Source organism: Schistocerca piceifrons, chromosome 11 (assembly GCF_021461385.2).
Source record: "Schistocerca piceifrons isolate TAMUIC-IGC-003096 chromosome 11, iqSchPice1.1, whole genome shotgun sequence".
Taxonomy (NCBI): domain Eukaryota; kingdom Metazoa; phylum Arthropoda; class Insecta; order Orthoptera; family Acrididae; genus Schistocerca; species Schistocerca piceifrons.
The window spans coordinates 130,039,640-130,061,349 of NC_060148.1; the positions used below are offsets into that span (position 1 = coordinate 130,039,640).

General features: G+C 38.3%; 1 protein-coding gene across 1 annotated transcript in view; it reads left to right on the forward strand.

The window, feature by feature from the left end:
* The window catches only part of LOC124720219 (zinc finger protein 99-like), an 80,667-nt gene extending 60,411 nt beyond the window's left edge, over positions 1-20,256 (forward strand). The window contains exon 5 of the mRNA XM_047245542.1: positions 17,070-20,256. Within this exon, the coding sequence (XP_047101498.1) occupies positions 17,070-18,573 (1,504 nt within the window). The 3' untranslated portion in view covers positions 18,574-20,256. The remainder of the gene's footprint in view (positions 1-17,069) is intronic.
* The last annotated feature ends 1,454 nt before the right edge of the window (positions 20,257-21,710 follow it).

Sequence of the window (21,710 nt, forward strand, 5' to 3'; positions counted from 1 at the left end):
TTCATTAATACTTTGATAGAGGTTATAAGAAATAAATCTGTTGCAAGCATTACCAATTAGTGGACCAAAACCTGTTGTCTATTCTAGTGCAGCAAACCAATAACAAAATGAGACCAAGAAAACAAAACAAAGTGTGTAACAACCATAAGATGAATTTTTAAAAAATCTGAAACTGGCCATTGTGTGATTCAAGTAAACCTTGTTAACCATAGTAGTGTCTGGTTGCTGTTTCAGTTATAAATCTTATTTGACAGAGTTATGGATGACACATCTCGCATCCGTGTGGTATCTCAATGCTTTGGCTGCCTTGAGGCAATGCCGCATGATGTGAAGACATTGAAAACTAATCAGATAATACTGTTGTGACTCTAATCTATTTCTAATTCATCAACACTGTATCATGGCTTAAACCTATTCTAAAGCCCTATCTTAACAAACTAAGTACATGCTAACTATTTTCATTGAGCACAAAATTCTTCAGATTGTATCTTCTAATATTCTTCGCTTAGCCATTACCTTAAATCCTACATTATACCTATCTGTAATTGCTGATTTACACGTTAGGAATCATTCTTGCTCATCCTAAAACATTTGCCCTGTAGAATTCTTTAATTGATGCAAAAATCCTTAAGCTTCTTCTGACTTATCCTTACGAAATTTTTGGGATACTGAAGGTTTCCCATTCCTGAGTCAGGCACATTCTGTGTGCTGACTGGAGTGATACCTTTTTTGATGGGAAATCTAACATACTACAGGATGTGACTTGGTGCAGGCAGCTGAGTGCTTAGGTAAATTGCACTGGGTGCACATTTCTGGAGTTCAAGTTTTGGCTGTCAGTCTCGTGGCGAATACTACATTTTTATCTAACCCTGGCAATAATGGGGAAAAAATAATGAAAGTTCAAACCAAAGGATGTAAGGAATTACATGAGTGATCTAGCAGTCTCCAAACCATTTCAGTTCTGACACCTAATATAACAGGTACACCAAAATCGTCCCTGTTTGGTGCTTAAATGTAGCAAACCAGGAACATGTGGTGTAGCTGGGGCAATCTGGAATAAAGTGTAATTATTGCTTGATGAGATGGGTAGAAGTCTTCCTGTCGCTATAGTAAGGTTTGTAGATGATTGGGAAGACGGGTGACACATGTAGGAAAGCTGCAGACAAGCCAATGGGGGACATACACACAGTCCTTTATTCAGTTATTCAACTTGATTCCTGTCTTCTCAAAAGTCAAATACACCTCATGTCTCTTGATTATTCAACCTGATTAGTACAGTCTTTGAAGTGCATTTTTTTCTTAAAGTAATATTCTATGCTGAGCAGGAGGCATAGCAATGGCCAGTGGTGCAGACAGGAAGCTGTTACACAGAGAAATGTTGACTTGGCATACTGACTCAGCGATGGTCCAGACACAACACATGGCTTAGCTGTGGCATGAAGCAGGCAGTGGGTGTCAGTTAGCATAGCGGAAGGTCATTTTGTTTCTCAGAATCTTACGCTGGACTGGTGGCTGGATTTCCGACGGTGGGTGATCTCAAGGCAGTGGCATCTGGAGCCATGTTGGCTGCCTGGGCTGGGCAGTGTGTCCACTTTCACAGCTTGCTGGTGGAAGAGTTACAGCGACAGTGCGGATAGACACAGACTGGGTGTCACTTATTGCTCAGCTGCTGGCTGAACGATGACGAGCTGATACGGATGTGGTTAAAGGCTGCTTCCATGCTTTGGCAGTTGTGGAAGGTGTAACAATGTGTCATGCTGAATTATCTGGAGTGAATATAATGACCTTCTATTGTACTTGGCAGTGGGTAGAGTTGCAGGTCTTCCTGGTTACCAGCCTGGTTTTGTCACATGGACAGCAATGGTATGGAAATTGTATATGTTCACTGAATTTGAGGGTTGCTGACCATCACCTGACTGACACCAGCATGTAACCTCATTGCAGTTCTGGGCTCTGATTTCTGCTTCAAGTTCACCTGTAGTTTTACCACATTAGAGTATGGGAAACATTTAGCCGTGAATGCATTCCACAGAATTTTTTTCTATTGTCTAGCAAGATCACTAAAGATGCAGTAAATAACCAGGAGGAGATAGCTTACCAAAATTTTTATGAGGTAGGGATGACTCCTAACACTGCACGGGGGGGGGGGGGGGGGGGGAGGAATCTCAAAGAAAAGGAAAAAAACAACGCTATGAAAAGCCTAGATGTTGCTTTTTATTTTCAGGGGGTGCTAATTAGGATATCAGTTGCAAAACTGTTACATTAGCAAGTACCCTTTCTTTGTGTTGGGTTTGGATTCTGTGTTCCAAAAAATCAAATATACCTCATGACCTGTGGAAATGACCATGACAAGTATAATCATGTTAGAGAAACTAAACAATGACACAAAAATCTTTATTTTTTTTACTTAAGAGCTGACTGTCAAGAGACGTTTGTGCTTATGGAAGGAAGCAATTTTGTTTCCTCTTCATAGTAGTTTCCATGATGAGGCCCTCACCAACTGAAAGGAAAATAACATGAAAAGTTTGGTCAGCATACCTTGGCTATAAATCTAAGAAACTGTTTACTGACTTCTTCAAAAATGGTTCAAATGGCTCTGAGCACTATGGGACTCAACTGCTGAGGTCATTAGTCCCCTAGAACTTAGAACTAGTTAAACCTAACTAACCTAAGGACATCACAAACATCCATGCCCGAGGCAGGATTCGAACCTGCGACCGTAGCGGTCTTGCGGTTCCAGACTGCAGCGCCTTTAACCGCACGGCCACTTCGGCCGGCTTTACTGACTTCTTGCAGGACTCAAAAGTACCTCTCCAACCTGAACAATTTAACTGCTGGAATACTCTGACATCTCCTGTGCTGATAATACCTCAGAGACCTGTATGAGTTATTGTGGTGCTCTTTACTAATTGTATTGTGAAAACAGGTGTCTTTTGAATCACCTTTAACATGAGAGATGAGAGTTTCTTCTAGTTTATAAAATGTTGAAATAACTTACAGCAGTGCAAGCAGGTGACATCATTAATGACTGCTGATATTTCAGCAGAAGCATATCTTGCCATTTTCAGGGTATAACTGCAGTAAGTAAGTGTTGGGCAAGGAAATTTAAAACTGCAGTTCACAGATAAACTCTGGGAAGATAACACAAAGCAAAGATGAGTGACATCTGTAGTTATAAATAGTGAAATAAATAATCAGTGGGTGAGGTAGAATTAATTCCATTGTTCTGTTTTTTGACAAGAAAGAGAGCATGATTCCATGTAGAATTTAGACAAAAACCATCATCTCTTTATAAAGTTACTTGCTAATTTAATTTCAATAGCTTTCTTAATAGCATTATACCAATAGCTGAAAGTGCATGCCAGATTCTCTGTGTTATATTCCATAGGGTGACCAGTGCCAAGACAGTGCTCTGCAGTAGCCCATTTGTTCAGCTGTTGTAAGCACATGTGCTGCTTGTGCTCAGTAGACTGGTCCTCCACAGTCCTGATAGTCTGACCGATGTATGACATGCCAAAACTGCAAGGAATACAATAGACACATGGTTTACACAAACCAGTGTCATCCTTAACAGAACTGTAGATGGAGGTCATAAAACACGTCATCCTTAACAGAACTGTAGATGGAGGTCATAAAACACATTTCTCATCATATTCCTGCAAAATACGACCAGTCTTATCATAAATACTGTCTTTCTAAGGGAGACAGCCCATAGAACTTGGTGCCAATTCAACATTGTCATCACTTGTTCAGTGCACGGTTGTTTGATAACTGGTGCAATGCACATCTGATGTGTCTTTCACTATATCTATTCTGATGAAAGGTGACCTCAGATAAATTAATTCAGCTTACAAACTCTCAGGGTCTGAAGTACCCCTTCATGTTTAACCAGATAGTGACTGCTGTTAGCCCTCAGATACATGTCACTGTGCGTATATTTCCTATAAATGGCATGCCCCAATGTACCACCAGTCTTCCTCCTGACCAACGCACTGAGGAAAGAGAGACCAGCCATTTTCATCTCAATCATGAAACAAGTATTCAGTTGGATGAAAATAAGGCATTCTAAAAAGTCATTTGAATTCTCACAGCCATAAGGACACACAAGAAAACTATCGTTTGTATGTCTGGGGAAAAAAGATCAACACAGGTTTCAAAGCTGTCAACTCCAAGGCACACTCCTCAATGTCTTCCATAAATGAATTGGCAATAATAGGCGACAGTAGCCTCCCCATCACATCTCCTTCTATCTCCTGATAGTATTGGTCATTGAATAAAAAGTAAGTGGAACTCAACACATGTCAAAATGGATTTGTTAATTTAGCACCTAACCTGACCTCAGTCAACAGTAATGAATCAGATAGAGGAACATGAGTAAAGAGAGAGAACACATCAAAACTTATTGGGATACCAGTCATTCAAACACATTCCCCTCTAATTGACATAAGAAATCTGCTGAAATCTTAATGTGTTGCTCATACAGACCTACTAGATGACTCGGCAGAGCAGCAGCAAGGCATTTTGCTACATGATATGTTGGAGCACCAGTGTTACTCACAATTGGATGAAGAGGAACCCCTTTCTTGTGGATCTTAGGGAGGCCATGTAATGGGGAGCAGCACAATAAAAATTAAGACTCTTGATAGTTTCCTCTGACAAGGAATTTTTCTTCAGGAGGCTTTTAGTCCTTCTCTCAACATTTCTTGTAGGGTCAGCACCTATCCTGCAGTATGTTGAATCGGACAGTAAGCGCTGCAGCTTTTTAACGTAATCCGGCTTGTCCAGAACAGTGGTAACATTGCCCTTGTCCACAAGTAAAATAATATTTGGATTGGCTCTTAAGTGAACATAAAGTAACCTTATCAGCTGCTGTGATGTTAATCGTGGGTGGATGTGCCCCAGTCAGCATATGATGTGCTGCTGCCTCTTCTCTCAACACGAGGAGGTAGTTTAAAAACATCCTGTTCAACAGGACTAATAAAATCAACCACTGCCATACACTAGGGAGTCTGTGCAGAATTTAAACTTTTTGCTAGCATGGATAAAGCTGAATTTTCAAAGCTTTCTGTGTGAACTTTATCACAGAACATTGGGATAAAGTATTTGACTCCAAGCCTTGGAAATGTTCAAACTTCATCAAATGCTGGCTGTTTCAGACTGAAACTCTGTTAGACTGTGACCATGAAGCACCATCCAGCCAATCAGAAGAAAAAGCTGAAATTTTTGAGGCAGTCATGAAAAGAACGAAAAAATAATCCTTGGAAAGAAAATCCAACTGTCGATGAATGTGATATAACCTTTCATGAACAAGAACTAGGCCAACACGTTGCTTGATGCAATTGGCAGCAGGGGAATTAATGTGATGCACAATTTAGGCAAATGTTGGAACATTATTTTGATCACAACACATAGGAAAATGATTGTGCGTATTGCAATGTTGCTCTGCTGCTGCAAAGTTTATTCAGCCTCCACAAGCAAAGATATATTTCTTCCCCTCTACAGGGAAGAGAGGGGAGGAAATATATCATTAGTTGTGAAGGCTGAATAAACTTTTCAGCAGTGGAGTGAGACTATAATACACACTGTCACTTTTGCTGTGGTGTTGTGACTAAACTGTTGTTCCGTCAAAGCTGTGCATCATATTAATTCTCCTGTCACCAATCGCATCAAGCAATGTGTTGGGCTAGTTCTTGTTCATGAAAGGTTCCATAACACTCGCCGTTAGTTGGATTTTGTTTCCAAGGTATTGTTTCGGCTTCATTTAATGGTGACTTCAAAAATTTCAGATTTTCATTGTGTTTGGCTGGACGGTGCTCCATGTCCACAGTCTAACTGGGAATTTCAGTCTCTTAACTGCCCAGCTTTTGGTGAAGTTTGAACTTTTTATGTCTCGAAGTCAAATACTGTATCTCGACTTCACGTGATAAATCTCACAGAAAGAGCTTTGACGATGCAGCTTTATCTGTGCAAGGGAAAGGTTTAAATTTTGCGCAGACTCCAAGGCATGTGCCAGTAGTATGTTTTATTAGTACTGTTGAAAAGGCTGTTTTTAAGTGCCTCCTGATGTTGCTAGAAGAGAGGCATGTCTTGTTTGACTGGAGCATCTACACCCAAGATTAATATCACAGTAGTTGTGAGTGCTGCCTAACGTCCACTAAGTTGATCTGAATATTGTTATTGTACCTGTGGACAAGAGCTGTGCTACTGTTGGTTTGGACAAGCAGGATTATGTTCGGAAGAAGCTATGTTAACTGTCTGAGTCAATATATCACAGGATTGGTGCTGACACCACAAAAACTGTTGAGTGAGAGTGAGAGAGAGAGAGACTAATAGCCTCCAGAAGGAAACTTCCTTGCTGGAGGAAACTATCAAGTCTTAATTCTTATTGCACTGTTCCCCACTATATGGCCTCTCTAAGGTCCGCAAGAAAGGGACTCCTCTTGGTCTGATTGTGAATAACACGGGTGCTCCGACACAACATGTAGCATAAGAGCTTGCTGCTTGGTTGAGCCATATAGTAGGTACGTGTGAGCACCACATTAAGAACTCAGCGGATTTCTTATTCAAACACATGCCTTCTAGTCAACATGACCCTGCTTACCTCGTAAGATTCAATGTGTTCTCTCTCTTCACTCATGTTTCTCTGTCTGATTCATTACAGTCGATTGAGGTTAGGTTTGCTCCTGATTTGTTAAATAAATATCGACATGTGTTGACCACTTACTTATCATTTAATGACCAGTACTGTGAGGAAACAGTTGGTGATGTGATGGGAAGCCCATTGTCACCTAGTATTAACACTCATTTTGTTGTTGTTGTGGTCTTCAGCCCTGAGACTGGTTTGTTGCAGCTCTCCATGCTACTCTATCCTGTGCAAGCTTCATCATCTCCCAGTACGTACTGCAGCCTACATCCTTCTGAATCTGCTTAGTGTATTCATCTCTTGGTCTCCCTCTGTGATTCTTACCCTCCCCACTGCCCTCCAATACTAAAGTGGTGATTCCTTGATGCCTCAGAACATGTCCTATCAACCAATCCCTTCTTCTTGTCAAGTTGTGCCACAAACTCCTCTTCTCCCCAATTCTATTCAATACCTCCTCATTAGTTATGTGATCTACCCATCTAATCTTCAGCATTCTTCTGTAGCACCACATTTCAAAAGCTTCTATTCTCTTCTTGTCTAAACTAGTTATCGTCCATGATTCACTTCCATACATGGCTACACTCCATACAAATACTTTCAGAAACGACTTCCTGACACTTAAATCTATACTCAATGTTAACAAATTTCTCTTCTTGAGAAACGCTTTCCTTGCCATTGCCAGTCTACATTTTATATCCTCTCTACTTTGACCATCATCAGTTATTTTGGTCCCCAAATAGCAAACTCCTTTACTACTTTAAGTGTCTCATTTCTTAATTTAATTCCCTCAGCATCACCCGACTTAATTCGACTACATTCCATTATCCCCTTTTTGCTTTTGTTGTTGTTCATGTTATATCCTCCTTTCAAGACACTGTCCAATGCCATTCAACTGCTCTTCCATGACCTTTGCTGTCTCTGACAGAATTACAATGTCATCGGCGAAACTTAGTTTTTATTTCTTCTCCATGGATTTTAATACCTACTCCGAATTTTTGTTTAGTTTCCGTTACTGCTTGTTCAATATACAGATTGAACATCGAGGAGAGGCTACAACCCTGTTTCACTCCCTTCCCAACCACTGCTTCCCTTTCATGCCCCTCGACTCTTATAACTGGCATCTGGTTTCTGTACAAATTGTAAATAGCCTTTCGCTCCCTGTATTTTACCCCTGCCACCTTCAGAATTTGAAAGAGAGTATTCCAGTCAACATTGTCAAAAGCTTTCTCTAAGTCTACGAATGCTAGACACGTAGGTTTGCCTTTCCTTAATCGAGCTTCTAAAATAAGTCGTAGAGTCAGTATTGCCTCACGTGTTCCAATATTTCTACGGAATCCAAACTGATCTTCCCCGAGGTTGGCTTCTACCAGTTTTTCCATTCTCTGTAAACAATTCGCATTAGTATTTTGCAGCCATGACTTATTAAACTGATAGTTTGGTAATTTTCACATCTGTCAACGCCTGCTTTCTTTGGGATTGGAATTATATTCTTCTTGAAGTCTGAGGGAATTTCGCCTGTCTCATACATCTTGCTCACCAGATGGTAGAGTTTTGTCTGGACTTGCTCTCCCAAGGCTGTCAGTAGTTCTAATGGAATGTTGTCTACTCCCAGGGCCTTGTTTTGACTTAGGTCTTTCTGTGCTCTGTCAAACTCTTCATGCAGTATCACATCTCCCATTTCATCTTCATCTACATCCTCTTCCATTTCTATAACATTGCCCTCAAGTACATCGCCCTTGTATAGACCCTCTATATACTCCGTCCACCTTTCTGCTTTCCCTTCTTTGCTTAGAACTGGGTTTCCACCTGAGCTCTTGATATTCATACAAGTGGTTCTCTTTTCTCCAATGGTCTCTTTAATTTTCCTGTAGGTAGTATCTATCTTACCCCTAGTGAGATAAGCCTCTACATCTTTACATTTGTCCTCTGGCCATGCATGCTTAGCCATTTTGCACTACCTGTCAATCTCATTTTTGAGCCGTTTGTATTCCTTTTTGCCTGCTTCATTTACTGCATTTTTATATTTTCTCCTTTCATCAATTAAATTCAGTATTTCTTCTGTCACCCAAGGATTTCTACTAGCCCTCATCTTTTTACGTACATGATCCTCTGCTGCCTTCACTACTTCATCCCTCAAAGCTACCCATTCTTCTACTGTATTTCTTTCCCCCATTCTTGTCAATTGTTCCCTTATGCTCTCCCTAAAACTCTGTACAACCTCTGGTTTAGTCAGTTTATCCAGGTCCCATCTCCTTAAATTCCCACCTTTTTGCAGTTTCTTCAGTTTTAATCTACAGTTCATAGCCATTACCAATGGTCAGAGTCCACATCTGCCCCTGGAAATGTCTTACAATTTGAAACCTGGTTCCCAAATCTCTGTCTTACCATTATTTAATCTATCTGAAACCTGTCAGTAGTTCCAGGCTTCTTCCGTGTATACAACCTTGTTTTATGATTCTTGAACCAAGTGTTAGCTATGATTAAGTTGTGCTCTGTGCAAAATTCCACCATGCGGCTGCCTCTTTCATTTCTTAGCCCCAATCCATATTCACATACTACGTTTCCTTCTCTTGCTTTTCCTACTATTGAATTCCAGTCCCTCATGACTATTACATTTTCGTCTCCCTTCACTATCTGAATAATTTCTTTTATATGATTATACATTTCTTCAATTTCTTCATCCTCTGCAGAGCTAGTAGGCATATAGACTTGTTCTACTGTTATAGGCATGGGCTTAGTGTCTATCTTGACCAGAACAATGCGTTCGCTGTGCTGTTTGTAGTAGCTTATCCACATTCCTATTGTTTTATTCATTATTAAACCTACTCCTGCATTACCCCTATTTGATTTTGTATTCGTAACCCTGTATTCACCTGACCAAAAGTCTTGTTTCTCCTGCCACCGAACTTCACTAATTCCCACTATATCTAACTTTAACCTATCCATTTCCCTTTTTAAATTTTCTAAGCTACCTGCCCTATTAAAGGATCTGACATTCCACACTCCGATCTGTAGAACGCCAGTTTTCTTTCTCCTGATAACGACGCCTTCCTGAGTATTCCCCGCCCGGATATCTGAATGGGGGACTATTTTACCTCTGTAATATTTTACCCAAGAGGATGCCATCATCATTTATCCATACAGTAAAGCTGCATGCCCTCGGGAAAAATTACAGCCGTAATTTCCCCTTGCTTTCAGCCATTCGCAGTACCAGCACAGCAAGGCCGTTTTGGTCAGTGTTACAAGGCCAGATCAGTCAATAATCCAGACTGTTGCCCCTGCAACTACTGAAAAGGCTGCTGCCTCTCTTCAGGAACTGTATGTTTGTCTGGCCTCTCAATAGATACTTCTCCGTTGTGGTTGCACCTACGGTACGGCTATCTGTATCACTGGGGCATGCAAGCCTCCCCACCAATGGCAAGGTCTATGGTTCATGGAAGACTTTTAGAATGTGCCATGGAGTTGGCTGCTTTCTAACCTAGGCGGGTCTTTTTTTTTAAAGATATATAGATGAGACATCTGTTCTTTGTCCTCGAGGCACTGTGAATTCAAATGATGTTTTGGAATACCTGAATTTCATTCACCTGAAGATTTTGTTTCACGATGGGGTTTGAAAAGGATGGCTGTCTTTCTTTCCTTAATGTGTTGGTGAGGAGGAAGACTGACGTTACACTGGGACAAGCCAGTTATAGGCAGCCTACTCACAGTGACTGCATCTGTGGACTGATAGCTGGTATCTGGTTCAACATGAAGGGCTGCTTTGTACCTTGATTCACAAGGCTCACATAATTCCAGACCTCAAGAGTTTGTTAGCTGAATTCGCCCATCTCAGACACCTTTCATCAGAATGATTATACTGAAAGACAGAACAGACGTGTTGCACTATTAACCAACCGTGGTCTGGGTGAGTGACGATAATACCGAGATGGCACCAAAGTCTAAGGCCTTTTGCCTTACACAGGGGTTATTTCAAACAGGATTGGTTGTATCTTGCAGAACTGTGATGTGAAATGTTTTTTCAACCACCATCTAAGATCAGGATCTGTTTAGGCTCCATACAGAATGATCTTGGTTTGCATAAGGTGGGTGTGTTGTATTCCTTGCAGTTGTGGCAAGTCATATATTGGCCACATTTTCAGGACTCTGGGAGACCAGTCTACTGGGCATAAGTGGCACACGTACTTAAAACATCTGATAGAATTGGCTATTGCAGAACATTATTGTGTTAGTGCTGGTCATCCTATGGAACAACACAACATGAAGATTTTGGTATGTACTTCTAGCTGTTGGTACAGTGTTATTACAGAAGCTGTTGAAATAAAAATTAGCAAATAACCTTATAAATAGAGTTGTTGGTGTCTGTTTAAATTCTGCATGGAATTCTGGTCTCTTCCTTGTCAAAAAACAGGGACAGAGTTAATGCTACTTCACCCACTGATTATTAATTTCAGTATTCATCTTTGCTATCTGATGGCACAAATGTTTACAGTGTGTGTGAGTGTTATCTTTCCAGAGCTTCTCTGCGAACCGAGGATTTAAATTCCCTAGGACAGCACTTACTTGCTGGCGTTGTCCCTTGAAAATGGCAAGGTGTGCTCCTGTTGAAATATTGTCAGTTGTTTACAACATTCCCCTGCTGCATTCTTCTAAGTTATTTGAACGTCTCACATAGATTCACTAGTCATCCGCTTGGTATAATGTGGCCTACTTGGAGGGAGCTGTATAAGAAATGTGTCATGTAGGCCATGTCTGATAGGTTTATTTTTAAGCACAGAATGGCATACAGTGTTCTGCATTTACTTAGCAACTGTGGATTTTAGAAACAACCCCATTTTATTGTGATTTCTTAAATAAACATTTTTTATGCCTAGCATCACTGACACAGTGTGTAACAATTTCCAAGCAATGAGTAGTCTCTACCAGTCTAGTAAATAACTGTAAATGTTTTGATTCATCACCTAACAAATGTATTTGGCTGGTCATTTACATTAAATATTTCAAAGCTGATGTGTAAATATAGGCACATGGGTGTTGGGAACTGACCAGTAAACAAAGCTCATGAAAAGAGGAAGTTTCATTAAGAACTCATTTAAATTTTCTTCTTATTGCAAGTGGTATGCATGAAAAAGAGGTTGGAATTGTATAGGAGGAAGTTACTTTGGAGGGGTAGACATCATATGCCTCACTATAACTAAAGAAAATAATAACCTCACTTTCAACTTGGGCAAAAAGTGCACATGAGCATGTATGATCTAATTGCTCAATCAGCCAGACACAGATAGCAGTGTGGTATATGCTGCCCAAAGCATAGTCTCTCACTTAGTAAACATTCATATCAGCATGAAATATTGTGGGCCAATGGTAGAGACCGACAACTGAAATCAAATCACTACTGAAAAAGAGGAAGCAGCAAACAGGTCTTAACAATGCATAGTAACAACATATAGAAGGGTATTAATCACTCAATGTAAAACTGAAAAATTATTATTAAATTTTTACATACATAAGTTAACATGGGGTGATTAATGTATTCAAAAGAAGACCTCTTACATCAGTTACAGAACTAATGTAATACTACACATACACAAGTTCAAAATGAAGATTGTAACAGATAAGTACACAGAAATAGCAATGTATTACTTACTCATACAAGAATGGATCTACAGAATCCAGTATAAGGGGCAAACCTAGAGAATATTCCAAATGAGAGGTCTAAAGCTAAAAAAAAGAGAAAAGAGTGACATGTGCCAGATACCATACAAAACAAAACTATACATCCACCACAACACACAAAAAGTCAGAAGCAGTTCACTCTGCTCATCAGAAGTTGTCCACTTGGCTAACAGCCTCCTGCATTGTCCAGACATCATACTTTTTAGTTTCACTTTGTGAGATATAAGCTGACAGTGTGAGAGATGTTTTTCTTTTAAATTGACAATTCTTAGTACACATCAAAACAGTTCATGTTGTGCATGCCAAAAATCATTCTGTGGTGACATTACTACACTGGCTGCTCATCATAGTTTCAAGTTTATTTTTCAAGGCATTACTCCACAGTATAGACCACTGTATGATGATTTATTTTTAGCTTCATTATCCACAGTAAATGCTGAAACCACATATTTTATACTAAAATAAGCTTAAAAACTGCATTCATGATCTCTCACTGTTCCTACACTCGGGCATACAATAGTCAGTTTCTTAATATCTTTCTCATGAGAACCTTTCTCCTAGTAACATCTCTATATATTTCTAAAGCTTGACTTCTCTCACATAGCACTGCAATATTCAAGCTGTGTGAGCAACAGAAAAAATGGTAAACAACAGTTTCATAAATAACAATTACAGAATGTGTATAAAAAACAAAATAACAAAGCCTGAGCTGTTCAAACTCTCTCCTTAGTACACCCCCCACCCCATATTGCATTGTTATAGTGGTATATTTGTGTGTCCTCTGCCTCCTATTTTATGTTTTGATATTTGAATCTCTCATGATAAATTGACTAACTCAAATGAAGTATGTTGTTTGTGCACTTCTTGTGTTCACACAGTCCTTCATAAGCTGGTACTTTAGTCATCAGTAGGACAGAGACAGAATCAAATATCACATATCATTACAGTAAACAAATGTGAAAATAAGTAGCTTTACTTTAAAATTCGTAAATTATTTTAGCAGTAATCCCAATAAAATGATCTAGGCTATTAAAGAAGACATTTGCCTTACTATGAGGTCTGTTAAAAAATTCTGGGACATTCATAACTTCACACCACTGGTGTGTTGGAGTGAAATGCAGCTAGCATCCCTGCACATGCCTGTGTTTAATGTGTAGTTGCTAGAAGTTTCATTGTTGCATGTCTGTTATTGTTCAGTGCTTTATTGAGCAGAACATTGTGTTGCACAGTTTTCAAATTTTGGGATGGCAGAGTTAGAGGAGCAATGAGTCTGCATTAAAATTTACATGAAACTCAAGAAAACCTTTACAGGGACAAGCCAAATGATGCAGGAAGCCTATGGTGATGAGTGCTTGAGTGAAATGACTGTGCTGTCTCATCTTCTGTACTGCCCAGACCTGGCCCCTGCAGACTTTCTTTGTTTCCAAGTTGAAAACTCTGTTGAAAGGATGAAGATTTGCAGTGATAGATGAGATAAAAGAAAATCTGCAGATAGCACTTCGCGCTATCTAGTAAGAAGCACACCAAGACTGCTTCTGGAAGTGGAAATGGCATTGGGAGCAGTGTATCAACTGTGAAGGAGAGTTTCGAAAGAGATCGTGCATAAGAAGTAAAAGATAAACACAGAGGAATTTTGTGAACAAAGTTCTGGAAATTTTTTGAACAGCCTTTGTACGAGAAAAATAATACAATTCAGATTTTATATATGCTTCTGATTTTACTTTTTTGTTCTGTTTATTGGTAGACCATGTGTGTTTTTTTACAACTTCAGTTTCTGTAGTCCACATACAGAAAATTTCTGCTCCTGCCTGTTCATCACTGCCTCATAAACCAAAAACTACAGACATTTTCTGAACCTATTTTATATCAGTAATATACAGTCTTGATAGTATGTTACAGTTTCCTTCTTGATTACAGTAGCTTCAGGTGGCAGTGTAGACCAAACATGCTCTGCTAAGCAAACATGAAGTGTACCAACATGACACAACTTGTTACTCATTCATTACTACAGTTTGAATTTTGTAGTTTCATACAGGCTCTTTTTATATCACAATCTGTGATGTGCATCAGAAACCATTTACTTTTCAAACAAATTACTACACATTCACAGTATTGTAGTGTTTGATTATTAATTTATTAATATTTTTTCATGGCAAGAAGTTAGCTCTTTATCAGTGTACCACACACGGAACAGTATATAAAAAGCTATCAGCTCAGTTCAACTGTCCTTTCCATGCCCCAATTGATAGTTTCACCTCATTAGTTCAAGATGCAATAAACTATAATGAAAGCAACCTAATCTGTATTCAACATTCACATTGAAACAGTACATGTTGTGCCCACTGAAACCACTCTGTGGTGAATGACTGCTATCTGCACATTGTAGGTTCAAGTTTATTTTTGGAGATGGGACTCTACAATATGAATCACTATATAACGTTTAGCTCTTAGTTTTATTGTCTATGTTAAATACTGGAACTGCACACATTGTACCAAAACAACAGTCTCGAAACTACAGTCATGATCTCACAATATACCCTCCATCACACACCACAGTCATTCTCTTACACACCTCCTCTAGATACACCTCTGTTACATCAGCTAGAAACTTCTCATTACATTCCTAAAGCTCAACTTCTGTTGCATACCGTTACAATATTCAAAATATCTATAAATACATAACTTCATAAAAATAGAGAGTGACATTTCTGTAAACAGCAACTACAAAGTTACAAAATGTAAACTATTGTTACAGCCATCAAAGAACAAGCAAAAGACAAAGAAAAAAATTATAAACAGCTGACCAGTTGCAATGGATAAAGAAATTCTTTACCTAGGTTTTGACAAATATAAATTTGTCTTCTACAGAAGGTAGCAATTTTTCATAAGTAAGGACTAATGTACCATCGCTGTTTTTACAATTGTCGGCATAGATCAATGTGTAAAAATGGCGATGGTACATTAGTCCTTACTTATCTAAAGTAGCTACCTTCTGAAGAAGACAAATTTATATTTGCGGCAACCTAGGTAAAGAATTTCTTTATCCATTGCAACTGGTCGGCTGTTTATAATTTTATTACATGAAACCGTTGCTGTTATGCAGCTATGTTTTAAAAAAAAGACAAAGAAAAGAAAACAAAAAAACACATTAATTTACAATAGTTTTTTCACACCTGAAATGCACCCACTGTGAACCTCAAAGACTCACATTTCCAGTCTGCTGGTTGGGGTTACTGCACGTGGAATGATAGGGTCCTAATATGACAGGGGTAGCACAGGTACCAGCTGCCATCACTGGCCCACAGTACAGTAGGGTAGTGTCCCCTGTGTCCAGTGGTGATGTGGACATTGGTGTGTGTCTTATTCTGTCAAGTGTGTTCTGGAATAATAGGTGATCAGGTTTTTGGGAGTCTTAAAATATTTCAGAATGGCTGGGCACTGTGTATGTATTGGCAGATTTACAGCTATTTCCATACTGTCAAACAATTTCTGTTTACAAAGTGCCAACAACACACGTTCTGTTGCAAACCTCTGTAAATCTGAGTCATTAATATTTATATATCAGTTGCACATTTGTTTGTTTTGCCACTTGTTGATCTAACATTGTTTCCAATTAATGTAGCCATTATACACTTGGTCAAGTTCCAGACTAATCAGCCAGCTTGCTGTAGTAGTTGATTCACTTGGAATCAAACAAAAAAATTTGTTTTAACTGATAAAGCAAATTTATCATTGATAGTTGTACCATTTTCTGTCCTGAGCTGAAAGTGTTTTCCAAAACAGAGGAGGGGGGCTGTAAAAAGCATAATTTTATTTTAACTTTTATATTATAGTAATTTATAATGTTGTTTTACTTTGTGTTAATATTTGTTGTGTTAATATTTGTCATATGTAGAAACTGTTGAGTACTAAACTGGAAGCTGTTAGTATGTGAGATTAACGCTGAAACAGTAAGGATATAAAATCAGTGAAAGAAAACAGTCTAGATCACAATTATTTTAATAAAATGACCCGTTTCAGCCTAGTGTTAGGCCATCTTCAGAGCAGTACCATCAGCTGAAGTTGACGACGTCTAGAACAGTCAGTTGACCGCAGTCACTGAAACTGGTGAGCAACAGGTCAACTGACTGTTCTAAACATCGTGAACCTCAGCTGGTGGTTCTGCTTCGAAGATGGCGTAAGACGAGGCTGAAACTGGTCATTTTAGTAACATAACCATAATGATCTAGACTGGTTTTTCTCTGATTTTATATAGCTTAGAAGATCTCTGTTTTCCAAAAATGTCCCCAAAAATTTAGGAAGGACATAGTATTAAGCAGATTCATTATGTGTCTCAACTAAATCTGAAATATATTGCACCTTCCACATTCAGAATTATCTAATGCACAATGAGATACATTATTTTGATAAATATGATAAATTGGTGTGTACAATTAGCTTGCAGCACCATAGTTTAAAAAATTGTGACTTCTAAATTACGATATCTGCTAAAGATGTTGCAAATGAAGTCAGCAGTGAATGAGGTTGGTCGCTATTGAAATTCCTCTGGTCATTTTGTTTATAAAAGGGGTTTTCTGCTGCAAAATTTTATTCTCGTAGAGTTTCATGATAATTCTCTTCACTAATATTTACTGAGTATGTAATTTCTGAAGCAAGTACTTATATGATCATAGTTTTATTTCTGGATTTGTGGACATTGAAATATTGTCTCTGTTTTTCTGATTTATTCAGCATTCTTCTCTTCTTTCTCCAGGTTGATTCAACGTAGGGGTGATAGTTGTGGCATTTCATTTCAAGAAACTATTAATGAAAGAGTTGTCCATGATGAACTGAAGATAGGCACATGGGAATCAACAAATTTCACCATGTTTGGTACACACACAGAAGGATTGACCTCACAAGAAGCTAACGTACTCTGCACGAAACTAAAATATCGTTCGAGGGAAAAAGAACTGCAGAAATTTAGTTGCAGTTTCTGCCTACAGAGCTTTCCCTCAAAATATAAACTCATAAAGCATGTCTTCACGCACATAGATGGTGTGCAGCCGCCTATATATATTTGTAAGTTGTGTGGTGAAGTATTTCCCAGTAATGGTAGCTTAAACAAACATGGGAAAATGGGTGTGTGTGATCAAGCTTTACTTGCCAGTATTAATGAGAAATTTGACTCTAGTTATAACCCCAAAAAAACTGCCTTCTTGGATCATGATCAAGAACTTTCTATGTTGGAACAGACTGAGAAGCAGTCTTCATCTAAGGACTCTGGGAAGACTTTAAAAAAAACCTTTAATGACGTTTGTAACACACTAACTATTTCACGCAACTCAAAGAAACGAGACAAAGGTGAAAGTAATTCAACTTTAACAGCAGCTATTAAAGTAAGTACAAACACTGTTGGACTTACTGTAAAGAGACCCCACAAATGTGATATATGTGGCAACTGCTTTACACAGCTGGGTTCTCTAAAGAGCCATATATTAATACACACTGGGAAGAAACCTCACAAATGTGATGTGTGTGGCAAATCTTTTACACAATTGGGTACTCTCAAGAGCCACGTCTTAATACACACTGGAAAAAGACCACACAAATGTGACATTTGTGGCAAATCTTTTACTCAGTTAAGTACTCTCAAGACACATTTATTATTACACAAAGGAAACAGACCACACACGTGTGAAATATGTGGCAAATCGTTTGCTCTGTTGCGTGGTCTGAAGTGCCATTCATTAATACATGCTGGTATAAAACCACACAAATGTAATATTTGTGGTAATTCTTTCACTCAGTTGGGTCATCTCAAGGAGCATGTATTAATACACATAGGAATAAGACCACACAAATGTCATGTATGTGGCAAATCTTATACCCAGTCAAATACTCTCAAGAAACATGCATTGACACACATGGGAAGGAGACCATACGAGTGTGATATTTGTGGCATGTCTTTTACTCAGTCGGGTAATCTGAAGACTCATTCCTTAATACACACTGGACAAAGACCCCATAAATGTGATATCTGTGGCAAGTCTTTTGTCCAGTCAGGTACTCTGAAGAGTCATAGAATAATACACACTGGAAAGAGACCGCACAAATGTGGTAGTTGTAACAAATCTTTTACTGATTTACGTAATCTCAAGAGACACGAATTAATACACACTGGTAAGAGACCCCACAAATGTGATATCTGTGGCAAATGTTTTACTCAGTTGGGCAATCTCAAGAGGCACGTATTATTACATACTGGAAAGGAATGAAAACATCAATATCTGTAGATGGTCCCCTCGAGATTAAGAGAGCATGCAACAGTATGAAAAAACATTTCTGCAGCTTGACATTTCGATAAATTGCTGTATTAAGTACTGCAGATATCACTATAATGATTTTTGGTGTTTGTCATTATGCTCCTATCAGAGTTAAGACTAAAAGTTGCTGAACTGTGAGAAATCTCTTGACTGTTGCAGTAATCATAAGTACCATGTGCTCTAGATAAGGCAAGGAAATGTAATGGTATTTTTCATATCACTTCAAGGATGGTGTCATTCTGAGATCCATGAAGCTGTAAATGCTAGGCAGAAGGAGATGGTTAAAATACAACGTTTGTGACACCCTTCACTCAGGAAAGTAATTTTAACACTTGAGAAAGATAGCAAAACTTTTACAGTTATAGAAGTTACTTCTCAGAGGTATGCTTTCACTACACTAATGTTGTGCAAGTAACTAAGTGTACATGTATGATTCTATGTTATAAAATGCCTCTTAATGTCTAAATACATAGGTGGTCGAAAACATTATGAGAACTGCCTAATAGTGTGGTGGTCCACCGTTGGAATATACTACTGGAAATATTCTGCTTGGTATGGCCTTGTGACATGGTTAGTTATCCTACTGGAAGATGCTATTATCTTCAGGGAAGACATCATGCATTAAGGGATGCAGGTGGAAGCAATAATGTTCATGTAGAGCCCAGTGGTGAGGTATATGACAATACTACATGGCCTATAGCACCCCAGATGAATGTCCACTATGTCACAATTTTGGACCCAAATGCTTGTATCTGGGTATGATAATTGATGTGGTGCAACAAGAAAGTCACTTATTCAGCATGGTGACTAAATCCATTGACAAAATACAATGCTGTTTGAGCAGTATGTAGAATTTGTGTGCTTTGGAGCCTCATGTTCAGCAATGTGTGCTGAATGGTGTGCACCTACACCAAGTAGCAAGTTTATGGTTTCACTGCCCTTCAAACACTTTCCTTGCATGCTCACAACAGTAGCACACCAACTTTGCCACCTCCTAGAAGGTCATTGCCAACCACCAGGACATAACAAACTGCTCTTTGATTATATCACTTATGTCAGTGGATTTACAACGTTGGGTCCTATACCATCACTAGAGTGATTCCCCATTCATATACCTTGTGTATGCCATTGTACATGGCAGTAGGTGGCATTTGACCTCTTGTTTGATGGCAGTCATAATATTTTGGTTCATCAGTGTATCTCGACAGAAGGCAGCCAGTTGGTAAAATGTGTAGTTTCACAAATCTTACCATAATTGGTAGCCTTTTGTACTAAATGCCGCTGTCTATTAGACAGCTGTATTTCTTTTGAAATGTGCAATGTGTATTACACAGCTCTATCTGGGATTCAGAATAAATAAAGTTTAGTACCATGTATAAAAACTTCTGTTTGTCATTGTTTACCACTGTATAACTCCTAGGCATAAATAAAAGTGCAAATGAGTGCATCATCTAATGTTAATCTCTAACTCCAGTTGCTTGAATAAAACGCAATGACAACACTCAAATGACCTGCAAGTATGATTGCTAACAACCTGAATTTAACCCAGAAGCATAATTTTTCATTATTCTAAGCAAATATATTAAATGACAATAATTTTTAATTGCTTCCTTTGTTTTATTTTAACACACTAACTCCTGCACGCTGAAGAGATGGATTTTTCACTATGTCAGGTTGGACACACAGACTCTATGATGGTTAGCGGCATCATTGCATCAGATGTGCAGTCCTCCATGGTTGCCCATGGCCTCATTGCAGTTGATGTGTTAAACATGATTGAAGTACATCCAATTTTGTAATTCCTGTGAATAAGCATGATCTTTTTTGAAATATCTGCTACTGCTCTGTATTTTATTTAAAAATGTTTATTTTTAGGATCAGTTTATTTTCCACTTCCTGCCAATTTTTTGTTTGTTTAAAATATCTGCTTTGCTATGTCATGTCATACCTGCAGTGACTTCATGTAGTTGTAATAAAGTAAGCAGCATCCTTCAATTTTGCAACACTGCTGTGTGGTTTTGCAGTGATGTCATGACACTTTGTTTTGCTGTTGCAACGTGATACTATCCTGCCATATGTAGTATCACAGCAATTTTAGATATTAAGCAAAGTTGACCTATTGACTATCTCTCATCCAGTATTCTTTAGACACACAATAACTAATTGTGGTCATGACAGAGTGAAAAATACATAGATTTCAAATTTTGTAATATTTTTGTCATTTTGTTACATTATTCTGTGCAATTATTTATTTGCTCATTTTTGCTTCAGTTCCTGTTGATACTGTAGTGTTGTGGATATTCTGATTTAGTAATAATGGACACACACGTTGTATTCCCAGGAATGACTACTTGTAACAACTTCAACAATTATTGCTGAAGTAAGAACAGATCTCATAATTTACAAATGTACAATGGTACTTCCCACCATGAATCTTTAATTTTAACTTGTACTCATCCATTTTCAGAATCTCATAACTGAATATGAGAACATATTCTCAAATTAAGTAAAGTAACCATTAGTATTATGTTGTGTGTATTTAGATGATAAAGTAGAAATGACAGTCATTATGAGTAACTGAACATTGCCATCATCATGTGATATTCTTGATGATTTCTGTATGTTTTTCTGTGGAAATACACCTCCAAATGCCATAAGTGCAAAAACGACTATCATCATATTATCAAAATGCTTACATTTCATATGATGTGTATTCCATTATTCATTGTCAGATGTACATACGTTCCATGCATGAGAGATAATCCATAGTTGAATTGAAGTTGCAAATTAAAAAAAAAAATTAATTTCATGATTCCTTAATTAGTAAAAATAACATGTCACCATAGCTGTAGAAGTTTCCATGGATAACATGTTGCCAACGTAAAAGTACTAAGAAAAATCGTGTAGCGGATGATAGTAGCCAAGATTTATGTTTCATAAGTTAGCTCAGCAACAGTTTTCATGAAGCAGTTCTGTTTAAAGGCAACACAATCAACAGTCAAAAGGCATTTTGAGTAACCTTATTGTTGACTGGATCCAGGATGAAACATAAAAATAGTGTCAATATTAAATAGTATTCACTGCAAAAA